The sequence below is a fragment of the Xylocopa sonorina genome, chromosome 5 (assembly GCF_050948175.1).
Source record: "Xylocopa sonorina isolate GNS202 chromosome 5, iyXylSono1_principal, whole genome shotgun sequence".
NCBI lineage: Eukaryota > Metazoa > Arthropoda > Insecta > Hymenoptera > Apidae > Xylocopa > Xylocopa sonorina.
In genome coordinates this window covers 13,607,734-13,629,690 of record NC_135197.1, presented here as the reverse complement: position 1 = coordinate 13,629,690, position 21,957 = coordinate 13,607,734, and the positions used below count along the sequence as shown (strand labels likewise).

The window sequence follows — 21,957 nt, the reverse complement described above, 5'->3', positions numbered from 1 at the left end:
GCCCCAGATAATGATCGCGACCTAATGAAAACATTATGTTCGTCGATCAGCTCCGGGGTGTTTCGAATGTGCGCGAAACTCTTTTTGCTCTCGACTGGCGTAAATGCGCGCGTCCGTTCGAGTCGAACAGGGGGACAGAGATCTAGGAGCGAACGACGAGGTCCTTCTGGTGTTTCGAGGCGATCTTTCTTTTTTCCTGGTCCCTGGCCAGGGTCCCCGGAGCGAAGACCCGAGCCGGAGTAGTAACGCGTATCGATCACGTCCACGAGGTTATTATGCCAGCCGTTTGTCCGGCAATAAATACATAAATGTTTGCCCATAACAGAAGGGATAATTCGGCGTGCAATCCCCATGGGTGGTGGTGCTCCAGGTACTCCTCCTACGGAGTTGGTCAGCGTGGCGGAATCTCAGGTAAGTCCATCTCGGCTAGCCGGCCACGAGGCTCCCTTTCTCTTTCTCTGGCGAAGAGAAGAGAGAGTCACACGTTCACGGGGCAACGTATTTATTAAGCCGAGAGAAGAGAAGAAGAAGGTGGCAAAAAACGGTCCAGCGACGCGGCACCTTCTCCTCGGACCGCCCTTTCTTCGCCGCTGGCTAGAGCTCCGTGGCGAATCTCTTCATCCGCGAATGGCCGCGAGTTTTCCTAGAACCGTCTCCCGGAGCCTCGTCTCGGATCGTCGAGAGAGAGTTTTTGCAAAATCACCGTGAGAACGTCGCGTCCGCTCGGATCCGTTAGATCGGCCCGGAAACGGCCCAGCGATGGAGAGCGATTCGACCGCGGGAGGATCACGAAACGCGCCACGAAACCGTGGAGAATCGTCGGTGAATCGAATGCCGTTCTCTCTTAATTAAGGGTGCCCTGGAAGGAATGTCTGGTGAAGTCAGGGGGTTCCTTCTCCCTCCCTCCTCCTCCTCCTCCTCCTCCTCCTCTGTAGCTGCTCGCTGCGAACGGTTTCCAGTCGGTATCGGAAAAGTGGCTGTCACGATAGAAGAAACGGAGGTGGTCGTGGAAGAGGGATAAAGGCGAGAGGGCGAGAATGGCAGCGCCTATCGTCGAGGCGCCACCGCGTTCCCCGGTCTCCACTCGGGCCAGGCATCGAGAAACAATAATTACCTCTCGCGGGTCCTTTGATGTCCTCCGACGCGTTCGCACCCCGCCTAGAAATCCCCTCGTAGGTGTCCCGGGTGGTCGTAGACGGTCGCACGCACACCCAGGCGATCCGGTTAGCCGCGGACACGTCGGCAACACGGGTCCGCGCGCGCCTTTCGCCGAATCGAGAGGACCAGTCGATTCGTGTCCGGCGACGCGCCGGTTTTTGCATCCATCCCCGACGGGGGTTTGGAATCCGAGGCGAGGAGCGCGCCTGACTCTGCCCGCGCGTCCTTCGAATTTTTTCGCCCGAGGACGAGACACGCGGGAGGGAAGTGCAGCGGAGAAACCTTTTTCGCGACCCGACTTGGCTGCTAATCTGGAAAACGGGACGAGAGAGCCGATTTTCCGGCTTCGAAACAAACGTGGAACAACAGGCCCTTTGTTGCCGGTTTATACGGTTAGCTAATGAGGATGAACGTTAACCTACATTAAGCTAATCCGCCCTTTGAAATCTGCTCCTGTTCGTAGCGCAGCCTCTCTTCCTTCTACACCCTCCTGGGTCGACGAATCGTTCCGCGAGCGATCGTGCTCTCCTCGAGGAACGTCGATGTCAACGAGAATCGATTTTACGCGCTCGCTCGCGACGCGGGGCCCGTGAAATCGGATTAGCTGCCAGTTGGCGGAAAGGGTCCGCTCTGTGCGTCTTGGTCGGCGAATTTCAGGGGCGTTGCGTGCCGCTGCTCGCTGGCGGACCGCATACGTCGACATTGTTGCGGAAGAGTCAAAGGTACCGGGGGTACCGCGCGTGCAGCGGGCATTTAGTTGCACGCGGGGCCCCGAGTTTGGGGGCCGAGCACGCACGGGAGACAAAATATGCGGGGTGGTCCGGTCGAGTTTGCGGCGGGCCACAGGCCGCAACTTCATTTACACCTATTCAGCCTCCTTCCTTCCGAGCACGGCCTTTAGATTTACGAGCCATCTCGCCTCGCCTCGTCGCTCGACCGCAACGTTCGCCTCGCCTCTTCCACCATCTTCTTCTGCGCTCGCCGTCCCACCTTCTCGGGCCTGATCGACACCCGGGATGCATCGAATCGCTTCCGATCCGTTTCGATCGCGACATCGAGACGGCGCTCCCGTCTAAATTCGTTCGAGGCCAACCACCCGGTTGAAATCTACGATTCCAAGGGGGTCGAAAGGGTTATCCGCGCTAAAAGCCAGAACCCGTCGCTTCGCTTATTTTTACCCCGCTTATTTTCGTCGAAGCGCGGGATCGTTCGATCCTGCCGGTGGGAAATACGCGGCGCACCGAAAGACGAGGCATTAAGTCATTACGGCGAGCGTCGAGTCGGCCGGGCAATCGACGCGGACAGTCCGTCACGCGAGACCCACACCTCGCTCACGGCGATTCTACTCGCTAACAACTCATTCGGCCGTGCGACTCGGACGTGATTATTTCGTCGCGAGCTCTAGTTCGCCCACGGCTGCTCGTGATCGTTAGCGGCAATTAAACCTGAATCGGCCATCGGACGTTGCCGGAGCGTTCCCGTCCCTCTTTTTCTGCAGCCGCGCGCATCGACAGGTGCGTTTGCATGCGTCGCGCGTACTCGACGCGTTGCGTCTCGCGCTCGCAAGAAACAATCCAGTCGGAGGTTAGATCGGAGGTTGGGAAGCTGCCAGGCGAAGGAACGCGGACAGAGGAAGGGTGGAAGGTGGTTTCGCGAGCATCAGGACCCGGCGGTATAATTGCTCGCGATTTTGCTCCTTTCCCTCCGAGCGCGAGTTTCCATCGGGATCCGGAGATCGAGCGGGACACGCGCCGACAAAAACGTAATTGCGCTCTCGTCGCCGCGACGATTTACGCCGATCAATCTCCGTAACTCTTGGCCAGGATTGCGCGGTGACCTCGTTCCCGAATATCCGCCGCTCCGATCTTTTTACGCCGCCCGTAAATTGCCCTTTCTTACGCGGCGTTCCTCGCCTCCTTCTTCGCTGCGTGCCGGCGAGACTTTCGTTTTCCGCCGGGCCAGCGACGACCACGCGGAAACGCGGGAAGCGAGACGAGGAAAGGACCTCGCGCTCGCGTCCGTTTCGAATTTTCCAACGCGCGCACCGGTCCATCGGATGCGGGGAACGTGGAACGAGGCGCGTCGCGAGGAGCGAGCAGAGGTGTAGAGGCGCGCGTATCCGTGTAAACGCGAAAGAGCGTCGCGGCGCTCGAGCTCTACGGGGCGGGGAGCGAAGCGGCGAGGGAGAGTGAGAGAGAGAGGAAAACGGGGCGAGAGGGAGAGGGTGATATCCGGGAAGGTTTTCAGAGAGTGGGAGAGCTTCGACAAAAGTTCCTTGCGCGATGACCACGAAGAAGGTGGTGGGGAACTCGACAGGCGTGGCCTTGATAAGGACCGCCCGCTATTTCCCCTTGAAAGCCACGTGCTCGTCTACGCGGTGCAGAGAGGAGAAACGTCTACCGGAATCAGCGAGATGTATCTCCCAGCGCGGGTTTCACTCGCGAACGGACAACCCTCCGGGCGAACACGGAAGTCGGAGGATCTCGTTTCATGATCCGGATGACTCGTCGTCGTCGCACGCCAGATTTTACGATTCCTCCTCGGGTCGATCGAATTCGAGCGATCGGAGCGTAGAGATTTTTTCTATTCTTTCTCACGACGAATCGACGCTCGAACGGCGATTCTCGAGTAAAAGAAACGGGGTGGTCCTGAGGGGGGAAGGACGAAGGAAAATGGAGCGAAAAGTCGAGGTGGAGAAGAGGAAGAAGACTCGAAGAGAATAGGATCGGAGGAAGAAGGGCAGGGGCTGGACGAAGAGAGGCGGGGCGAAATTGAATCGGCGTTGGGGGGTCCGGCGGTCCAGCGGTCGAGGGGAAGTGAACGTCGCAGCATCGAACGACGGAGAATAGAAGAAAACGGAAGGGAAGAGAAGCGATCGAAGCGAAGAGAAGAGAAGAGAAGCGAAGCGAGAACAGAGGAGAACAGAAGAGAAGAGAAGAGAAAAGAAGAGAAGGGAAGGAAAGGAAAGGAAAGGAAGGCAAGGAAGGGAAGGGAAGGTACGAGAAGAGAAGAAGAGAGAAGAGAGAAGAGAGAAGAGGGCAAGGAGTTGACCAGCGGGGGAAGAAGCGAGACGCGTAGAGAACCCGTGGGGTGGAGAGGGGAGAGAAGGTTCCGTTCTCTCTCTCTTTCTCTGAAGAGAGATCGGTTCTTCCGCAGAGGAACGCGTGCAGTCGCTAGCTGAGGCCTATACTTGTCCGTCGAAGGGTATTGGTTCTCCAAGTCGGTATCGTACCCCCCGAGAACCGGGCGCGAGAGAAGGAAACGACGAGTCTCCCCTTGGCGCGTTCTCTCGCGGGTCGACGTTCGTTCGTTCGTTCGGTGTTCGCTTGTATACGTACGTTCGTTCGTCGGTTCGTTGGTCCGTTGGTTCGATCGGCCGATCGATCTGCGCGTGGAAACAAGGATACCGGTCGCGTCGCGTCGCGGGTCTCGCGTACGCGTTCGAGGACGAGACGAAACGAAACGAAACGGTACGAAACGAACTAGGAGGAGACAGGAGAGGCCGCGGGGGGTTGGTCGTCGAGTTTCCGCGGCGGGACTACCGATCTTCGAGCAGCAGCTCACGGCGTCTCGGTTATTAGCCGGTTCGGTGGAAGCGGTGGAAAGCCTCGAGGAGGGTTGCCAGGTATCCTTTGGCCGCACCGTGCCTCTCCCACCACCTCTGATTCGGCGAGAATTGGGCAAGGGTGACACCCACCCCTCGAAAAAAACCCTTCGGGGGGTGAGTTTCCGGGACTCGACGTCGTCCGGTCCGTTCTACCAGCTACAGTCACTCAACGACCTGTCAGCGTTACGGTTCCAGTGATCGAACCGGGACCTCTCGCTAAGGCTAATTCTCTTCCTCGATCGGAAGCCCGGCCGCTTCCTGCCCTCCTGCCGCCGTCCTTCCCTTCAGGGATTCCCCGACGCGACCACGGCACCGCCGGTTACTACTTTACGACACGATTATGAGTTAGACCAGTGTGCCTTCGAACCGACGCCGCGACGCTTTGCACCTATATTATGTTGTGACCGTTCTGTGATGTTCGCGATCCGGTGAGTGGAGAGAGAGAGAGAGAGAGAGAGAGAGAGAGCTCCGCTGGTGGGTGGTATTTCGCTGCTCGACCAAACCCGAGCGAACGCTCTGGAAACCACGCTCGTTCCGATAAGATCAGAACGACCAGAAGATGAGACTTTGGGTGATGATTGGCGCGCTGGCGGTGGCGATCAACGCGTCCATAGCTCAGATCACCAGAAACAAGAACCGTGGCAGGGGATCGATGTGGTGGTAAGTAACGAGAGACAGACAGACAGACAGAGAGAGAGAGAGAGAAAAAGAGAGAGAGAGAGAGGGAGGACAAAAATGAACAATCCTTCAAAGTTTCACAAACGTTTGTCCAAACGAATTTTTCTCCCTGTCGCTCCCTGACGCGTAACCCTCGAGGGTGGCGAGGGGGTGCGGAGGGGATGGAGAGTTCGCGTGTAATTACGGACCGGCAAGAGCCGCGTTAACACCTGTCTCGCATCTTTTATCGGGCTAACGGTGGCAACGACACTAGCGCGGCTTCTTATTAATTCATTAATCATAACCCGTCGGCTTATTCGTTTCAATTCGCCGATGATTTCTCGCTGGGCTGTGCGCGAGTCCGCGTCGCGGGAACAAGAAAACGCTGGATAGATATTAGATAATGGCTAACTTCATTAGCCGGGCAATAAATAATGTTCGCGGTACACGTACGTGCCTGCGAGCGTGCGTGCATGCGTGCGTGCGTGCGTGCGTGCATGCACGACTGCGCGCGAGCGCTCGTTTACAACCGAAAGAGATAGTCGTGGAAATATCCACATAACGATAAAGTGCCGGTGATAAATCAACCGGGCTCGACCACTTTTCCAACCGCCGTTGATTTAACACACCGCCGCGCACGCTCGCCGCGCAGGTAATTATTACCTACGAATTAATTAATCTAATACGCCGGCAAATCCGCGTGGACGCGTACGTCGGGGCTGCTTCGAATTTCGCAGCCAGGAGTAATTTATCGCCGGCTCTGTCAGCGAAACGCGGATTGACTTTTCGGTAAATTTATGTCGGTGAAACTTGTCGCTGTTCCTTCGATACATATTATGTATATATACATATATATATATACAGGTATACGCGCACGTATCCGCTACAAATCTGTAATATATATTCGCCTGTAACCGAGGGATTACTTATCGCGTTAGCGATACATACACGGTACGCGGTTTCTCTAGACCGGCCGATCTGGGTGGTCCGTTCGAGCGCGTGGTTCGCGGAAAGGCGATTTATTAAAAATGCAAACGATCGATCGATGTCGAGGGAGAGAGAGAGAGAGAGAGAGAGAGGTGCGATCCGGTGCGAGGCACGCGGCTAGACGCGAGACATCGTTCGAGAGACGCGATCGCGACGGAGGATGACGAGGACGAGAGGAGGATCGCGCGAGTTGAAATTAATGCGAGCTTTTGTCATTGGAAGCGCGTGGCACCGGATCGCGCGTTATTAGCCCTCCTCCAACCCTCGCCCCTCGGCCGGTCGATAAATTATTTTCGTTGCGATGGCGTGTCGGCTGGCAGAAAACACGTGGACGGTCCAGAAGGAGAGGAACGAGGGGAAGAGGGAGGATAGGGGTGTGGGGGCAGGAACCGGGCCGAGTCGTCGAGAGTCGTCCCTGAGCATTCGGACCGACGTAAATTACAAGCAATAGATATATCCTAACCGGTCCAGGGCACGACTTATTTATGGACATCGCTTATCGAATGCATCGTATAAACGTTCCGGAACGATCGAGCGCGCGCTTGCTCGCTCGCCCGCTCGCGTACGCCCGCGAAATTTGTCGTGGGGGGACGCAGCAAGAATGTCGCGCGTCGATGAAAAGAGAGGTTCTTCCCTTCTCGGGTAATTATCGAAAAAATTTGGAATCGGCCCGCGGCGGTAGCGGAGGCAGCCAGGCAGACAGGCAGGCAGGCTCGTTTTACGAGGGACAGCGACGTAATTCGGTTTATTTGGACGAGCAGCCGAGTGTCAACGAGGAGTGTACTGTCTCTGCTCAAGGCGTCAAGACAGTCGTTGACAACGGAACGTGGACGGAGATCCGAGTACGGTGATTAGCTGTTTATTAGATGCAGCGACGAGAGATCCGATCCCTGCCGGGGCGAGCTATTTTTCGAATCGAGCGGTGGCGGTGGTGGGCCGCGTCGACGAAACAGCCTCCATTCTTAAACCAGGAAAAATAACCAACCGCGGGATCGTAAACAGCCGCGCGGAGTCTTCCGCGTAAAGATCGTTCTTGGCGATTTCGTCGATCGCACGCGCGCGTCCGACGGCCGTTCCCTGCAGTTTCCACGTTCTTCCCACGAAGGGACGCGAGCGGATCTCGCTCCCGATCGCTTTTTACGCGCGACGCTCGATCGATCGAGACGCGAATTCTTTCGCAGCCAGAACTCGCGCGGTGGCTTGATTTATATATACGCCGGCTACCGTTGACCGAAACTGTTGAACCAGTTTCGTCTTTCGGACTAATCCTTCTTCTCCCTTCCCACCTTTGTTCTCTCTCTTTTCTCCCTTTTTACCCTCGCTCCTCGTTTCCCTCTCGTCTCTCGATGGACAGGCGAGGAGAGATCTCGCGCGATCGAACGGTAAATCGGTAATAGGTTGTGGACGAAGGCGTCGGCGTTCGACGCGGTTCTACCAGAATCGTTCGCTGTCAAAACTCTTCGGTCGACGGTATCTCTGTTTGAAAGAGCGTCTTTCGCGCGGCGTCTGCCGGCTATCCGGAGCAGGGCAGTCCTTCTTCGTCTATCAATATTTACAGCCGTTCGAAAGCACGGTCTAACGCGACGGTACGCGCGTTCCTTTATCTCCTCTCTCGCCTCCTCTCTTTCTCTCGCACAGCGTGCCTGGATAGCTGGCAAAAGTTAAAGCTCGATCGTTTCTCTCCGCAGGGGAATCGCCAAGGCAGGAGAACCGAACAATTTTTTGCCAATGTCGCCGGCCTCCCTTCACATGGACTCGACGGTGTACGCGACCTTGAGGAGAAAGCAACGAAGACTGGCCAGGGAGAATCCAGGGGTGCTGATGGCCGTGGCGAGGGGCGCGAACCAGGCGATCGCCGAGTGCCAGTATCAATTTCGCAATCGCCGATGGAACTGTTCCACGAAGAATTTCCTCCGTGGGAAGAACCTCTTTGGCAAGATCGTCGATAGAGGTGAGCCTGTACACTCATTCGCTGCTAGCTACCGTGTTATCTCGACTCGAACATCGAGAGATCGGTGGTGGCTCTCGTTATCGTAGCTTGCGAAATTAGTCGAACGTCTTAGCCGAAGGTCGGTTCGTTTTTTCTCCTCGCGATGCGACAAGCCTGCCACTCTCTTCGCTAGCGAAGAAGAATCAAGATTGGCGATAAAACGGGCACGTATATATATATATATATATATATAGGTACACGGTATACATATACATGTAACGGACCATAAGGTGGACTCGTTCCACGTTCCAAAAAACAGCCCATTGTCCGTGATCGTCTCCGACAACCGGTATTCCCGATAGAGATTTACAGGAGACGAAGTTTCGAGAAAAGAGACCGCGAGGAAGAAGGAGGAGCGTGATGGGAAGCGGAGAGACGGTCCTTGAAATCGTGCGCGTCGAATCTGTCGATTCGGCGAGCCGATTCGCGACCACCTTATCGCGGTCGCGTACGATCCGCGAACCAGCCCGGTGCCCCGGTCTCCCTGGCGGTCGTACGTCATCGATGAACGAGGCGATCGTCGAATCGCCTGTGCAAAGTGCTCGGGTTACAAACGGGGTAATATCGTTAGCCGATCGATTCGCGAAGCACCGTAAAAAGTTAAGTCCTTCCCCGCGACAATTAAGGCGTACCGCGTAATTAGATGAGGCGTTAGTTAGCTGGCCGTACTCGAATAATTTCCGCTGACGTAAATCGGTCACGTACGCGAGCGGCGCCGTTCTTTTTCTCCCTCGAATCGGGAGTGCAACGCGCCCAAGCAGATGACGTTGGTTCCGGCGCCGCGACCTTGCGAGCAACGCGGACCAGCGAGAGGGTCGACGGGGGTCGTCGCAAAACCCGTGAACACCAGGTTTTTCGGAGTCGTCGGTTGAACCGGAAGATTATTCGAAGACGGCAGGGTGGCGGTCCGGCGCGAAGGGTTGCAGGGCGAGAGAGGGACAGAGACGAAGCGAACCTCGGGTGTGGTACCAAGGGGATCGAGGATCAGAAACGTGGGGGAGAGGAACGAGGGGATCGAAAGGGGCGTGCCCTTGGTCCGAAGGCCCCGGGCACGTGCCCTCACCGACCAGATGTATGTTTTGCAACCTGATAATGGACCTTCTCGTACCAGTTCTGGCTCCCCTGCGGCTCTTTTAGATCTCGTCGAGGCGATTGTAAGCCGAGCTTTTTCGCTCGGCCCGCCACCGCCCCATTGCGTCCAGTGTCCCCATATGGCCACTTATCGCGCTAGTAAAACCGAGAAAAAAAAGAAGAAAAAAAAATGAAAGAAGGATAGCACGGAATAGCGAGTTCGCACGAGCGGGTAACCCTTGCCGCGACATCGCTCGTCCGTCCGCCTCTCTATCTCACCCTCCGCGTCCTTTCCGTCTAATACGAATTCATTTTCGAGTCGCATCGAATTTCTTCGCGTTTCGACAATCCCCCTCACTGCCGGTTCCTCTCCTCTTCCCAACGAAATCGTATCTTTTGTCTTCGAATCGATGTTCGAGATCGCATCTTGGTCAGGGGGGAGCATTGCAGATCGCTATCGGTGATCCGCGTAGCGCTCGCGCGTACCTACTCGTCGTACTCGCTGGTGATGGCCGAGAAGGGGAATCGGTGGCGACCTAAAACGGTCGTTTCCGGATTATGCGGAGGGTCGCACGATTCCACCCTGTCTGGTGCGTTAACCGTTTCATTCGCACACGCGCGCGCGCGCGCGTCTCTTCTCCTGTTTTTTCCTCTTACTTCTCATTCGCGATCAGTCGCGAGAACGAGACCCGTCCAATTCGGTAACGTCCCGCGCGTGTCCAGCGTCGGAGAGTCGCGGTTAACTTTTGGACGCGTTTGTACTCGATATTATAGCTGGTAGTGAGTAGGTTCGCGGCCTGTAATCATTTCGCCGCCAAGAGCCACCTACCGCATCGGTGTCTACCCTCGGTTTCGTTCGCTCTCCTTCTCTTTTTACCCTGCGGCGGGCATTGTTCCGTGGTGGTGGCGGCGGAGCCGAACTCTCGCGTGAATCCCGCAGCCGTCTAATTGCTCGGTAAACTGCGAATCTCGCGGGGCCTCCGTGTTTTCCCTCGATTTCATAGAGTTCCAGGAGGGCAGAGAGAGAGAGAGAGAGAGAGAGAGAGAGAGGGAGAAAGTGCGTTGGCGCACGAAACCTCCTGGATCGGGAAGCCATTTATAGGGGAAATACGCGATCGATATCGGAACGGCGTGGCGCGCGAGCATCGCGTCTTATACGGAGACCCGTCGTCGGGTTTTTGTTACGGCGTTACGCCGCCATAAATCGCGGCCTATGATGGGCTACATGTGTCGACGGCACGCCACGATTTCTTGCGAAAACGTGAGCCGCGAGCCAATGGGCCCTCTGCCCCACCCCCTCCTCCCCCCCTCGGCCATCTCTGATTTTTACATCTTGTTTGCTTCCACGCTCCCGGAGCACAGGCTCCCGTGGCAGTCCACGGCCTATATGGTGCTCGCGTTTTCGCGCCGCACTCCTCCCCTCTGCGTTCGCGTTTGCATTCAGAACCGATGCGATGGAGCCGGTCGTTGCGCGGTTTTTCGAGGATCGAACGTCGCTCCTCGATCATCGATCTCACCGCGTTCCTCCTCTCTCGCGCCGTCCCGACGATCGTTTCCGGCGATTTTATCTTTATGGAATTTCTCTCCATCCTTCCCAACTCTGCTCGCGAGATCTCGCGAACGCCAACCGCACGATTAACCACCGCGTTCCTTTTTCTTCCGCTTTTTCCTGCCTCTTCCCTCTTCCCGCCCCCACCTCGACGAACAGGTACGCGGTGATCCGGAGGGCAAACGTGCCAGGACTTTCCAACTATGCGATTGTTTGCCCTGCGGCGATGAGCCGAGCCTCCACCTTGCTCGTACTATTTGCACAGGCCGATAAAGCGGACGTCGAGCCGTTTATCGCTCGTCCTCCGGATTATCGAGTCCCATTCCTTTCCTCCCCCACGACGGTCGCTTCCTTTTTTTCATCTTCTTTCTTTCTTTATATCTTTCCTTCTCTTCACCTCGCGACTCGCGCGACTCGTCGCGTTTTATCGCCGGTCATTCGTCTGTTTGACGATCGTAAAATCGAGCGGAAAACGATCGCGCGTCGCTCTCGCCGACAACGATTACGATAGAGGTTCCGAGTACCGGCGATGACTTCATCGGCGAGCGTCGAACCGGCGAGAAAAACTCCCATCGCGGCGTGTAATCCTCTCGGTCATGCCAGTCAGAGATGATGAGGAATAATATCTAGAACCGATGAAATTTCGGAGAGACAGGCCCAGGTTTCGGTGTGGCATAACGCGGCGGAACGGCGTAAATCTTGCGCTTCCTCTCCGTCCGGTGTTCCTCGAGGCTGGAAAGAGCCGTCGCTTCTGTCGGACCCCCGTTTTCGCCTCCGGTGTTCGCTTTGGATTCGGGGATTAGGGAAAATCGTTCCTTTCTTTCTTCCACCTTTCTTCGTTCGCCCGTTCCACGCTCTCACCATTCCTGGCCCATTCGCGTCCCCCCGTGAAGGCCTCCTTTCTGGCTGGCGGGGTGCGCGCGTTCACGCGGACTCGCACTGCGGAAAACACTCGTGACGAATTCGGCTCTCGCTCCGAAATTTCACGCGCTCGATTATCTCCTCGGCACCGGTTTCTTTTCTCCCTCGAGTCCTTCCTTCCAGTTTGACGTCTCACTGCGACTCTTCGTCCCGTTCAAATACCAACGGACTGACTTCTGCTCGTTCTATTCCCATCGTACGAAAAATTTCATTAAACAGAAAGGATAACGCGGCGTTATCCGCGCGATGATACTCTCTCTCTTTCTCTCTCTCTCTCTCTCTGTGCTGTGGCTCGACTGGTCCCAAAGGTGCCGGCAGGCACCTGTGCCTTATGCAGATAAGGTCGAGCTGCCTCTCGGGTCAGCCCACTCAGGGTTAAGGTCGCGTTCCCTCTCCGTCTCTCTCTCTCTCTCTCTCGTCGAGGCTACGAACGCGTCCCTTTCCTTTGCCCACGTCATCGTGGGTTCCTGGCACACCTGCGCGGGGAAGATCGCGCGCGCAGGTAGCCCGCAAACTGGCCAAGGATTGAGACGTTCTCTCTGACGTCACCGGTCGCCTCCCACGTTAGCCAGAAAGAAAGAAGTTTCGATCGATCGTTAAACGAATGTCGCGTTGGTGGTTACAGGTTGCCGAGAGACCGCCTTCATCTACGCCATCACGAGCGCGGCGGTGACTCACAGCATCGCGAGAGCCTGCAGCGAGGGCAGCATCCAGTCGTGCTCCTGCGATTATACCCACCAATCGCGGCCACCGTCCGGGGTTCGGGACTGGGAATGGGGTGGCTGCTCGGACAATATCGGGTACGGTTTTAAGTTCTCCCGCGAATTCGTCGACACTGGCGAACGCGGCCGGAATCTACGGGAGAAGATGAATCTGCACAACAACGAGGCCGGCAGAGCGGTAAGTATCCGAGTCCGGTCAGGACCGTAATCGGAGCCTCGGTTCCCGGCGGTAATGGCCACCGAATTGTCTGACCTCGTCGCGCGTCGTTCGTTTCCAGCACGTGTCGTCGGAGATGCGGCAGGATTGCAAGTGCCACGGCATGTCCGGCTCGTGCACGGTCAAGACCTGTTGGATGCGGCTGCCGAACTTTCGCGTGGTCGGTGACAACCTGAAGGATCGTTTCGACGGCGCGTCGAGGGTGATGGTCAGCAACTCGGATCGGGTGCGCGGCAACGGGAACGTGATCGCGAGCAACTCGGCGAGCAACTCGGTCCACGGCCATCGGGAGGGTCTTGGACGTCGCCATCGGTACAACTTCCAGCTGAAGCCGTACAATCCGGAGCACAAGCCGCCTGGACCGAAGGACCTGGTCTATCTGGAACCGTCGCCGCCGTTCTGCGAGAAGAACCCGAAACTGGGCATCCTCGGGACTCACGGTAGACAGTGCAACGACACGAGCATGGGCGTCGACGGCTGCGACCTGATGTGCTGCGGCAGAGGCTACAAGACGCAGGAGGTGACGGTCGTCGAGAGATGCGCGTGCACGTTCCACTGGTGCTGCGAGGTCAAGTGTCAGCTCTGCAGAATCAAGAAGACGATACACACGTGCCTCTAGGCCGACTCGCGTTCCTTTACTTCGAGAGAGAGAGAGAGAGAGGGAGACTGCCGCCGCCTCCTTCCTGGCGAAGGACGTTTCCGCCGGGGTCCTCTTCGCCTCTCGTCTTCCGTTGCTACTTGGAAAAGGCCCTCGTGATCAGCCGTTTCAGCTGATCGTCTCGCATCAGCGGCGAATCACGCGTTCGGTCGCGTGACGGAGCCCCTGCTCTCTCCCCCTCGTCACCCAGTATTACTCGAAACGATCGAAGCCACGTATTTATTACGACGTTCCACGGACGCGTACTAAAGACTGAGACGGTCGGAAACGTTGTTAAAATGGCTTCGCGATCGTAAGGTACAGCGGTTCGAGACCGGCGTCTCGATACGATACGTATGCGAGCGAGCGCATCACGTTTCGATTCGAACAAGCCACGCGCCCCCAATCTTTCCCAGCCTGGCGAACGGGCGCACGTGGGATTCGTTAGATTCGTTATTTATTCCGATCCGCTGGGTCGTATATTTGTACATATGCATAGACAATAGTTATATATATATATATATAAATTTATATGTAAATGTATAAAAATATATTTTTGAATATCGTATTTCTCCCTTTCTCTTTCTCGCTCTCTTTTTGGAGAAGAAGTAGAAGAAGAAGAAGAAGGAGCAGAAGTTTCGCGCGAGAAGGTCTTATTGTAAATAATCGAGGCTGCCGAAACGAATCGTTCCCGCGTTCCTAGGTGGAGTGAGTAAATTATTTTTGTACGCCTCTCCGAAATGCTCGTGTCTCCCTTCGCGCTGCGCTATCCCGTAGGATTAAAGAAACCGTTAGTCGAGCCCAGTGTCAGATTCGTTGCGCCAATTGTATAACGCGTAATACGCCCAACGGATTCATGGATTGTTTTTATTTCTAATTTACTTTATTTTCACGTCGCTGGAATCTCTGTAATTTATGACGACGACGGTCGTACCGTATGGTAAAAGAGGAAGGAAATAAAGACGATTACGAAAAGGAGGTTGAAAGATCATCCCCTGTAAACGCGGTCCTCGATTTCCCGACGCGACGTCGTTCGTCACGAACGTCGTCGTGATCGCGTCTCTCGTTTCGAGGCAATCCCGAGGGCCGGTGGTGGTGCGCACACCTACATCCCCACGAAATATAACCAACTGGTTCTCCAGCTGGACGACTTCATAACTCCTCGCCGGGCGAATATCGTGGGAGGCCCGTGCCTCCGAGAGGACTGGTTCGAGCCTTCCCTCCGGTTCCCTCTACGGCGATCCCCCGCGGCCGTTTCCCATCGCGTCCCTCTACCTTGTTTCGTTTCACCGTGACCGCGCGCGCTGCACGCGATGATAACGAACCAAGGAATCCCGCAGGAATCTCAGTACGGGATAAAAGGATTCTGACCGCATACGAACAGGCATCCGCGCTAATGGTTCCGACACTCTCCGACCTCCCCGCCCCGTAGTAACGATCGGTATTTGTACTTGTAAGCGGATTCCGAGGGAGTCCGTCCGCGCATCGATCGAGCACCCGCCGATCGTACGCGTCTCTCGCGATGCGTTTCTGGACGCGGGACGCGAGCGCGATGGAATTAGGTGCCACCAGAAAGGGTAGGTTCGCTGGCGATACTAAAACAAAATTCTTACCGCGCGAGGGGCTCCCCATCGTCCCGGCAGACAAGAATCTCGGCCAGCCGGGCCACTTCTCACGGCGGCCCCTTTGATCTCCGCGCGGCCACCCCCTCGTCTCCATCACGGTCACTCGAGCACCGGCAGCGCGACCGCCTCCCTCGCCAGCGAACCTTTTTACCCGCTGCTGTTGCTACTACGTTCTCTGGACCCCGAACCCCGCCGCTCCCATCCTCCTTGCAGCCACCGAACCCGAAAACCACACCGGAGATGCGTATACCGGACAACGAACGCGGATTCATTCAGTTTTACTATTATTACGCATACCGTCACGCGTCCGGCTCGTTCCGCGCTCCGGAATCTTCCAGGGATCCTCCTCCGGTCAACCCTGAACTGGATATCCGAACGATCTTTGCGCGGCGCACCGCGCGTCCGCCTCGACGACGACGACGACCTTTCGTCGAGCACCGCGTGTCAATTTTTACGATCGAGCGTCACATTATGCTCGACGAATACGAAATTCGGTCCACCGCGTGGGTTGACGATCGAGGGCCCGCGCGAACCGGGCCCCATCAGGGATGCCACGCGCGTCTGATCGGCCACGACGCGCCGCGTGCCGTTTCGCCCCGATTTTATTTAGTTTCGCCGCGTCGCTTATCAAACTTTCCCGCGAGCGATTTCGATTCGCGGTTCGTGAATTATTGGCAAAACCGAGAAGCTGGGTCTCGGCTCGAGGAGAAACGTCACGCGTGAAACTCTGTTTCGAGTAAAAAGAGCGCAGAGAGATTAAAGTAAACGATCGCAAGGATGAAGGAAGGTAAAGAGAGGCGGCGCAGGGAGGGCGAGTAAAAAGGATAAGAAGAAGGAGAGGTCCAGCGTGCTTCCTGTTGGCCTAATCTTCCACTCTGGCGAGGTCTCGTCCTCGGAAGGAATTATTTCCGATAAAAAACGGGCGAGTAAATCAACTAATTTATCGTTTTTGCGATTGGGAAGAAGGTGGGCCGTGGACGCGTTTGCCCGGGTATAGGCTGTCGGAATGGCAGGAATCCCTTTTGGCGGGTCTCGGATCTGGTCGTCCTCTCCGAGGGCCATTCGTGGGAAAGAATATCGGGTGACGTTCGGGACCACACGGTCGAGTTATCGGTGTTTTGGCGTGTTATAGGGCTCTCTCTGTCCGGGGCCGGGCGAATTGGCTCGCGCTTGCACCTCCGCTACCGCCTTTCGCCGCGAAGCGGATCGAGCAAAGGGAATCTCCGTCGGAATCCACGCGTCCCCGGCGACTGTGGGAACGAAAGCACGAGATCGCGATTCTCCGTACACCGTGTCCCGAGGCGTTCATCGACAACCAGATTCCTATCCTATCTAGCTTTATCTCTCCGTTCGGTCAGCTACCGCTATAATTCGCTGGCTATCGAGCTGGAATTCGGTACGTCCGCGACAACGCTTCGGGTACGCTGGCTCTCCCGTACGTTGGTCCCGTTTCGAGCTCTCTCTCTCTTTCGAGGCGGACGGACCGCGGCGTGCCGCGACGAATCGCCGTATTTCGAGCGGTGCGATTAATCGCGAGAAAGATCGAGCGAGCGAGAGAGAGAGAGAGAGAGAGAGAGAGAGGTAGATCGAGAAGGAAAGCGGGAGGGACCGGTAATGAACCGAGGTAAGGGAAAGAGGTCCTTTCACGAGGGAAGCGTCCGGGAGAAGGGACGACCGGGAGAGACGTTATTATTAATGTCGAGCAAAAACACCGAAATACATCATCCGGGCAGCGACGGCCACCTAAGTAGTCGGGTCGTGGAGCGGAGAGAAGGTTCGGAGGCAGAGAGCGAGCCGATACACCGACACCGGGTCCACCTGGTAATTAATGGCTTTACGATATTGGAAATATCTTGCGAGCAGCCGGGCAACAGAATCCGTTCAGGCGTCAAAACGTAAGGTCGGGGGCCGACCCATCCGGCCCCCATCGATTCCACGGGACGCGCCCGTTTTTACGATCGATGCGCGCTAAGAACGCTGCGACTTCCTCCTTCCGTCTTCCGTCGAACGAGAACCAACAGCAGCAGCAAAAGAAGAAGAAGAAGAAGAAGAGGAAGAAGAGGAGGAGGAAGAGGGGAACTCGAGCGGATTCGATTCGACGTCGAGATCATCGAGAGCGAAGACGCGGAGCGAGGGAAAAAGTCGAAAGCACTCGGGTGTGTACGCGCAAGTAGGGGACCACCTGGTCATCCGAGGACTCGACTCATTCTTCTGTCCAACGTTCGACGAACGAGAAGGAGGTAGCGAGCAACAGCAGCAACATCAGCAGCATCAGTAGCACAAGAAGAAGAAGAAGAAGAAGAAGAAGAAGAAGAGGGATTCTTGGTAAATTAGCATACACCGCTCGGATCGGTGACTCTCGAGGTATCCGTACCTCTTTGTTCTCACTTCCAAGTACGCATAAACGATCGTTGCCGATTTTTCGCGAACGGGATATCGCGCTCGCGAGCGGCGAGCACCGAGGCGAAAGCGGAACCGATCGAAGGGTTGGAGAAAGGAAGGTTGGAGAGAGGGAGAGAGAGAGATGGACGAGGCAGAAGGTAGGCCCCGGTGGACCCACCGCCGTGTTCCGCGAGCCTCGTAATTACACCGCAAGGCCGCCGCGGAGGAGAGGCGTCAAAATCGTCCTCTTCTCTCCTCTTCTCACGCCTCCCGGCGGATTTTGTTGCTCGCGCGATCCTCCCGGCCCACCGGCCATTATCGAAATTGATATTTTATCGATGGCCCGCGCCACGTAATCCACCGACCCCTTATTGAGTTATTTCCCGATAATTACGAATCGACGACGATAATTCGAGGGTTAATCGACCGTGCGAGGAGGTGCCGTCGGCCCTCGATCTCCGACCTCGCGCGTCCCACGTTCGCCGCGTAGAAAGCAGCTCCGAGAGGATTCCTTTTTTTCTTTCCCCGTTCACCGTGAGCCGATAGAAATTAGGCTACTCGTCGTCGTCGGCGGCTCGGATAATTTAAAGGTAATAGCCGGAATTAAAACGGGCCGCGAGGGGGGAAGGTGCGGTGGGATATCGGTGCGAAGCGCGACGCCGGAGGACGGAGAGGTGAGGAAACAATTCCCGTGCGGTCGCAAAACAAAATGTCACGTAATTATCGCGGTAGGTGTTCCTCGTCGCGGGTTCCGACGAGCCACGGTTCGACCGGCACGGCGATCGGTAGGTACGCTGCTCGGACAGCGGGCAAAAAGTGCAGCGAAAACCACCGTTGGGATCGTAAAACGGGGCCGTTTATGAGATGGGACCGAGGCGATGGAAAGAAGAGGAGGGGCCATTTCCACCGGTCCCCGTGCAATAAACGTAGCGTTCTCTAGCCTACCGAGCTAGAACCGCGCCGATCGTGGCCGCACCTGCGCGTTTCTGTTTCCATTCCACGATACTCTCTCTTTCTCTCTATTCCCTCCGTTTCCCTTTGCTCTCGCGATGATTCAACCGTGTCGCGGGCCCGTTCCGTCGACTAACCGCTCGCATCCATATCCTCCCGATCGTGGGTGGACGCGCGACATGAACCAAAAGCCACGGGGACAAGCACAGAGACATGTCGCTCGGTTCCCTGGAAGATTTTCATAACCGACCGCCGCGGCTGCGGACCGAGAAAAATGCACCGCGATTAAGCAACCGAGTGTCTCGCGACCCTCGCGATCTCTTCGCTTATCGTTCTCGAGAGGGGAGAGGGAGGCGAGATCGAAATCGTAGGCGCGGCAGGTCTGCCGGGCATCGAGGAGGTCCACGGACAACGGGAGATCGTGAATTACGTCCAAAGCTCCTCCATCGTGGATCGATGGCCGACGTACGGAGTCGAACGTCGATCTCAGATCGAGCGTTCGCGATAAAGAACCGATTCTCGCTCCCACCCACGGGACGACGGTGGGTCCGTTCACGAAAACGGCTTCATTAGAGAACTTGGTGTCCGTCTTCTGTATCTCTGTAATCGGCTTTCGAACGTAGTCGCGTCCTCCGAGTCCCCCTGATTCCTCCGATACCGATAATCCAATAGTCACCGAGAGAATTAGCTAATTCCTCTCCGTTTAAACGAACGGTTGCTCTTTCCTTCCTTTTCTTCTTCCTTCGCTAAATATCTTTCTTTTTTTTTTCTCTCGAAACGCAGTCCCGAGCAAACAATTCTCGGTTTCTTTCTTCCCTCTGTTTACACCTGTATTTACATACCCTGGGATACAAGCGATTATCGCGTAAGTAGATAAGTAACGGTAACAAAAAAGGAGAGAGGCGAACGGAGCTAGGCGGTAGCGAGGTGCAAGCCCTCGCCAGCGACGACTCTCTTTATCTTGTGCTCTCATCGTTTCGTCGTCGCCCCTCCTTAATTCACAGCCAGCCACGGTCATAATTCGCGTTTTACCTCGCGGTGTTTATGTACTTTTAATAATGCCTGATATCTCGTCGAGGCGCTGCTCGATTCCTCGGGACCCCTCGGCCACCCTACCATCCTCTTACCACGAGGCGAGCTTCACCTCTCTCGCAGTCCGGAGAACCCCGCTGCGCGCCGAGCTGCGTGCTCCGCCGAGCCGGAGAAACTTTCGACCAACCTCGCGGCAATTTCCCCCCTCGCTCTCTGTTCGACCTCCTCGTCGCGTATTCCTCGCGTTTTCCAACGCGGTTCCCGTCTCAGAATCCGTACAATTATCCCGCGGTGGAGACGAACGAAGAATCGACTCGCGATTCGCTGGATGCGAAACGTCGAGGTGACGCGAACCGCGATTTCACGCTTCCACGAATCGAAGCTTCCGTGTTCGCGTGGAAGAACGGTGTCGCGATCTCTAGCCGAGCTAAAAAGAAGCGTGGCAAGTGGCATAGGGGTACACGGTGGTGAGAGAAGCCTCGATGTAGCCTACGGGGCGTCGAGGCGGCGCAATAGTTGTCCAGCCGTGAGCTGGTCGTCCCAGCCTCGCAGTCGATCTCTCTCCGTTTCGGTTTCTGCGCCGCGTTCGCCGTCACCGCCACCCTCCGGCACATGTTAACAGCACTTTAAAGTTTTATTAATAAGGATAAATCAGAGGCGCCCCGCGGATGAAGTTGTCGGTGCCACGGTCCAGCGCGTATAATCTGGCATCGGGCAACACAGAGCCCGATGTGCTCGTGTTGGGAGGTGGAGGAGGAGGAGGAGGAAGGAACCGGAGGGCCGAGAGTGCTCGGCAACACGTCGCTTTACGACCATTGCCCACAATGTCGTGTGCTCTCTCGCAACGCGACCGCACCGAGATATTTATCGTCCCGCCGCCGCTCCTAACTCCGGTCCCTGTTCCGCTCCTCCGCGACGCGACCCGTCCGCGATTTCCAGTCCGCGGTTTCGCTGAATCTCTCCGAACCCCGTTGACACCGCGTTCCCATCGACCGATTACCTTCGTCTCACTCGAATCGGCACGCGAATCGCCTCGCGAAGCGATACCCCGCTCGAGTTCCTCGCGGGTTTGAAATTTCCGCTTAGCCACGCCGATAACGCGAAATTCCACGGGGGCTGGAGAAAAATTCTCGCGAATAAATTCACCGATATTACGCGGCCGATAATTACGACACGGCTCTCGACACGGCTCGGCCGAAGGGAAATTACGAGCACCGCGCGACGCTAATTTCTCTCCCACCCGTACCGTGTTCTACCGTCGGCTATCGCCGAAACGGCGACGTTGCTCGGCTTAACTGATTCCCCGCGATCCCGCGTAAATCTCGCCGCGCGGATCGAATTATGTCCGCGCGTCGATCTCGCGCGATAACCATCGCCGCGTCGAGGAGCGCCCGCGGCTCGAACGCCGCCCGTTTCCCGGTTCCGTTCGTACTTCGAGGTGGAACGCCCGTGAAACGCGAGCACTCGTTCGCCACGGAGATGGGGTGGAACGCGGAAGACCGCGCCGCGCGTTCGACGCTAAACGCTCCTAAACGCTTCTAAACGCTTCTCGAATCGACGCGAATTACCGCGGCCGGGCAACGACTGGTGAAAAGCTCGCGATGCGAGCCAGAGAGACGATCTCGCAGGGATCGAAACGCACCCGGGACCAGAAGAGACGGTCGACGACGGAAGGTTATCCGAATTACTTGGACTGTCCCAGCCCTTTCGGGGGATGGGCGGCGGGCGGTTAGGAGAAAAAGGGTAAAAAGAAGAACGCGTGGCTAATTACGCAAGACCAGTATGCCGAAGAGGAGAGGGATGCAAGGGGGAGGGTCGAAGAAATTCCAAGAAGCTGGAAGAACCGTAAAGATTTCAACGACCTCCTCCACCTACCGCGTGGTGGCGCGGTCCTTCGTCCTTCGAGCCGCGGCCGGAGAAAAGGGCGCGGAAGACGACGAGCGCTCCTTCGAACACTAAAGACGCGGAGGAACGGGGGACAGAGATAGAGAGAGAGAGAGAGAGAAAGAGAGGAGAGTGGATATCGGAGGAATATCTTTTCGAAGAATATCTCGAGGTGGAGGCATAAGAGAGGCATCGCGGCCGGTGGCCCGCGTCCGGTAGAAACGGTAAACGGTGCACCGGCTTAAGGCCCGTGGAATTATCCTCCTGTAAACACCTACCTAATTAAGATTGGAACATTTTAACGTCCTGCTCGGAGACCCCAATAAACCGCCTAACGTACAGCCAGTTTGTTAAGCGCTTATGGGATCGTTTAATTAATATTGGCGTCGGACTAGCGCGGCCGGCTCGAACGACCGACCACCTCCGGCGCCTCGATGTCTTGCCTTGCCCCTGTACGCTTGCAGCTTGCACCGTCGAGAACGTGCACCAGAACCTGGTCCCGCTCCCGCTTTCCCTCTCGCTCTCCTTTATTTTCCCCGATTCGCTCGACGATCGCGTCTTCCGCCG

General features: G+C 56.4%; 2 protein-coding genes across 2 annotated transcripts in view; one reads left to right on the top strand and one right to left on the bottom strand.

The window, feature by feature from the left end:
* LOC143423365 (electroneutral sodium bicarbonate exchanger 1-like) overlaps positions 1 to 21,957 on the bottom strand; it is a 284,457-nt gene that overhangs the window by 28,374 nt on the left and 234,126 nt on the right. The window lies entirely within an intron of this gene.
* Positions 5,313 to 13,516, top strand: Wg (Wnt family member 1 wingless). The gene is made up of 4 exons (XM_076895566.1): positions 5,313 to 5,425; positions 8,098 to 8,360; positions 12,566 to 12,840; positions 12,941 to 13,516. Exons 1-4 carry the CDS (start codon positions 5,325 to 5,327, stop codon positions 13,496 to 13,498), a joined length of 1,197 nt encoding a protein of 398 aa, XP_076751681.1. The 5' UTR covers positions 5,313 to 5,324; the 3' UTR covers positions 13,499 to 13,516.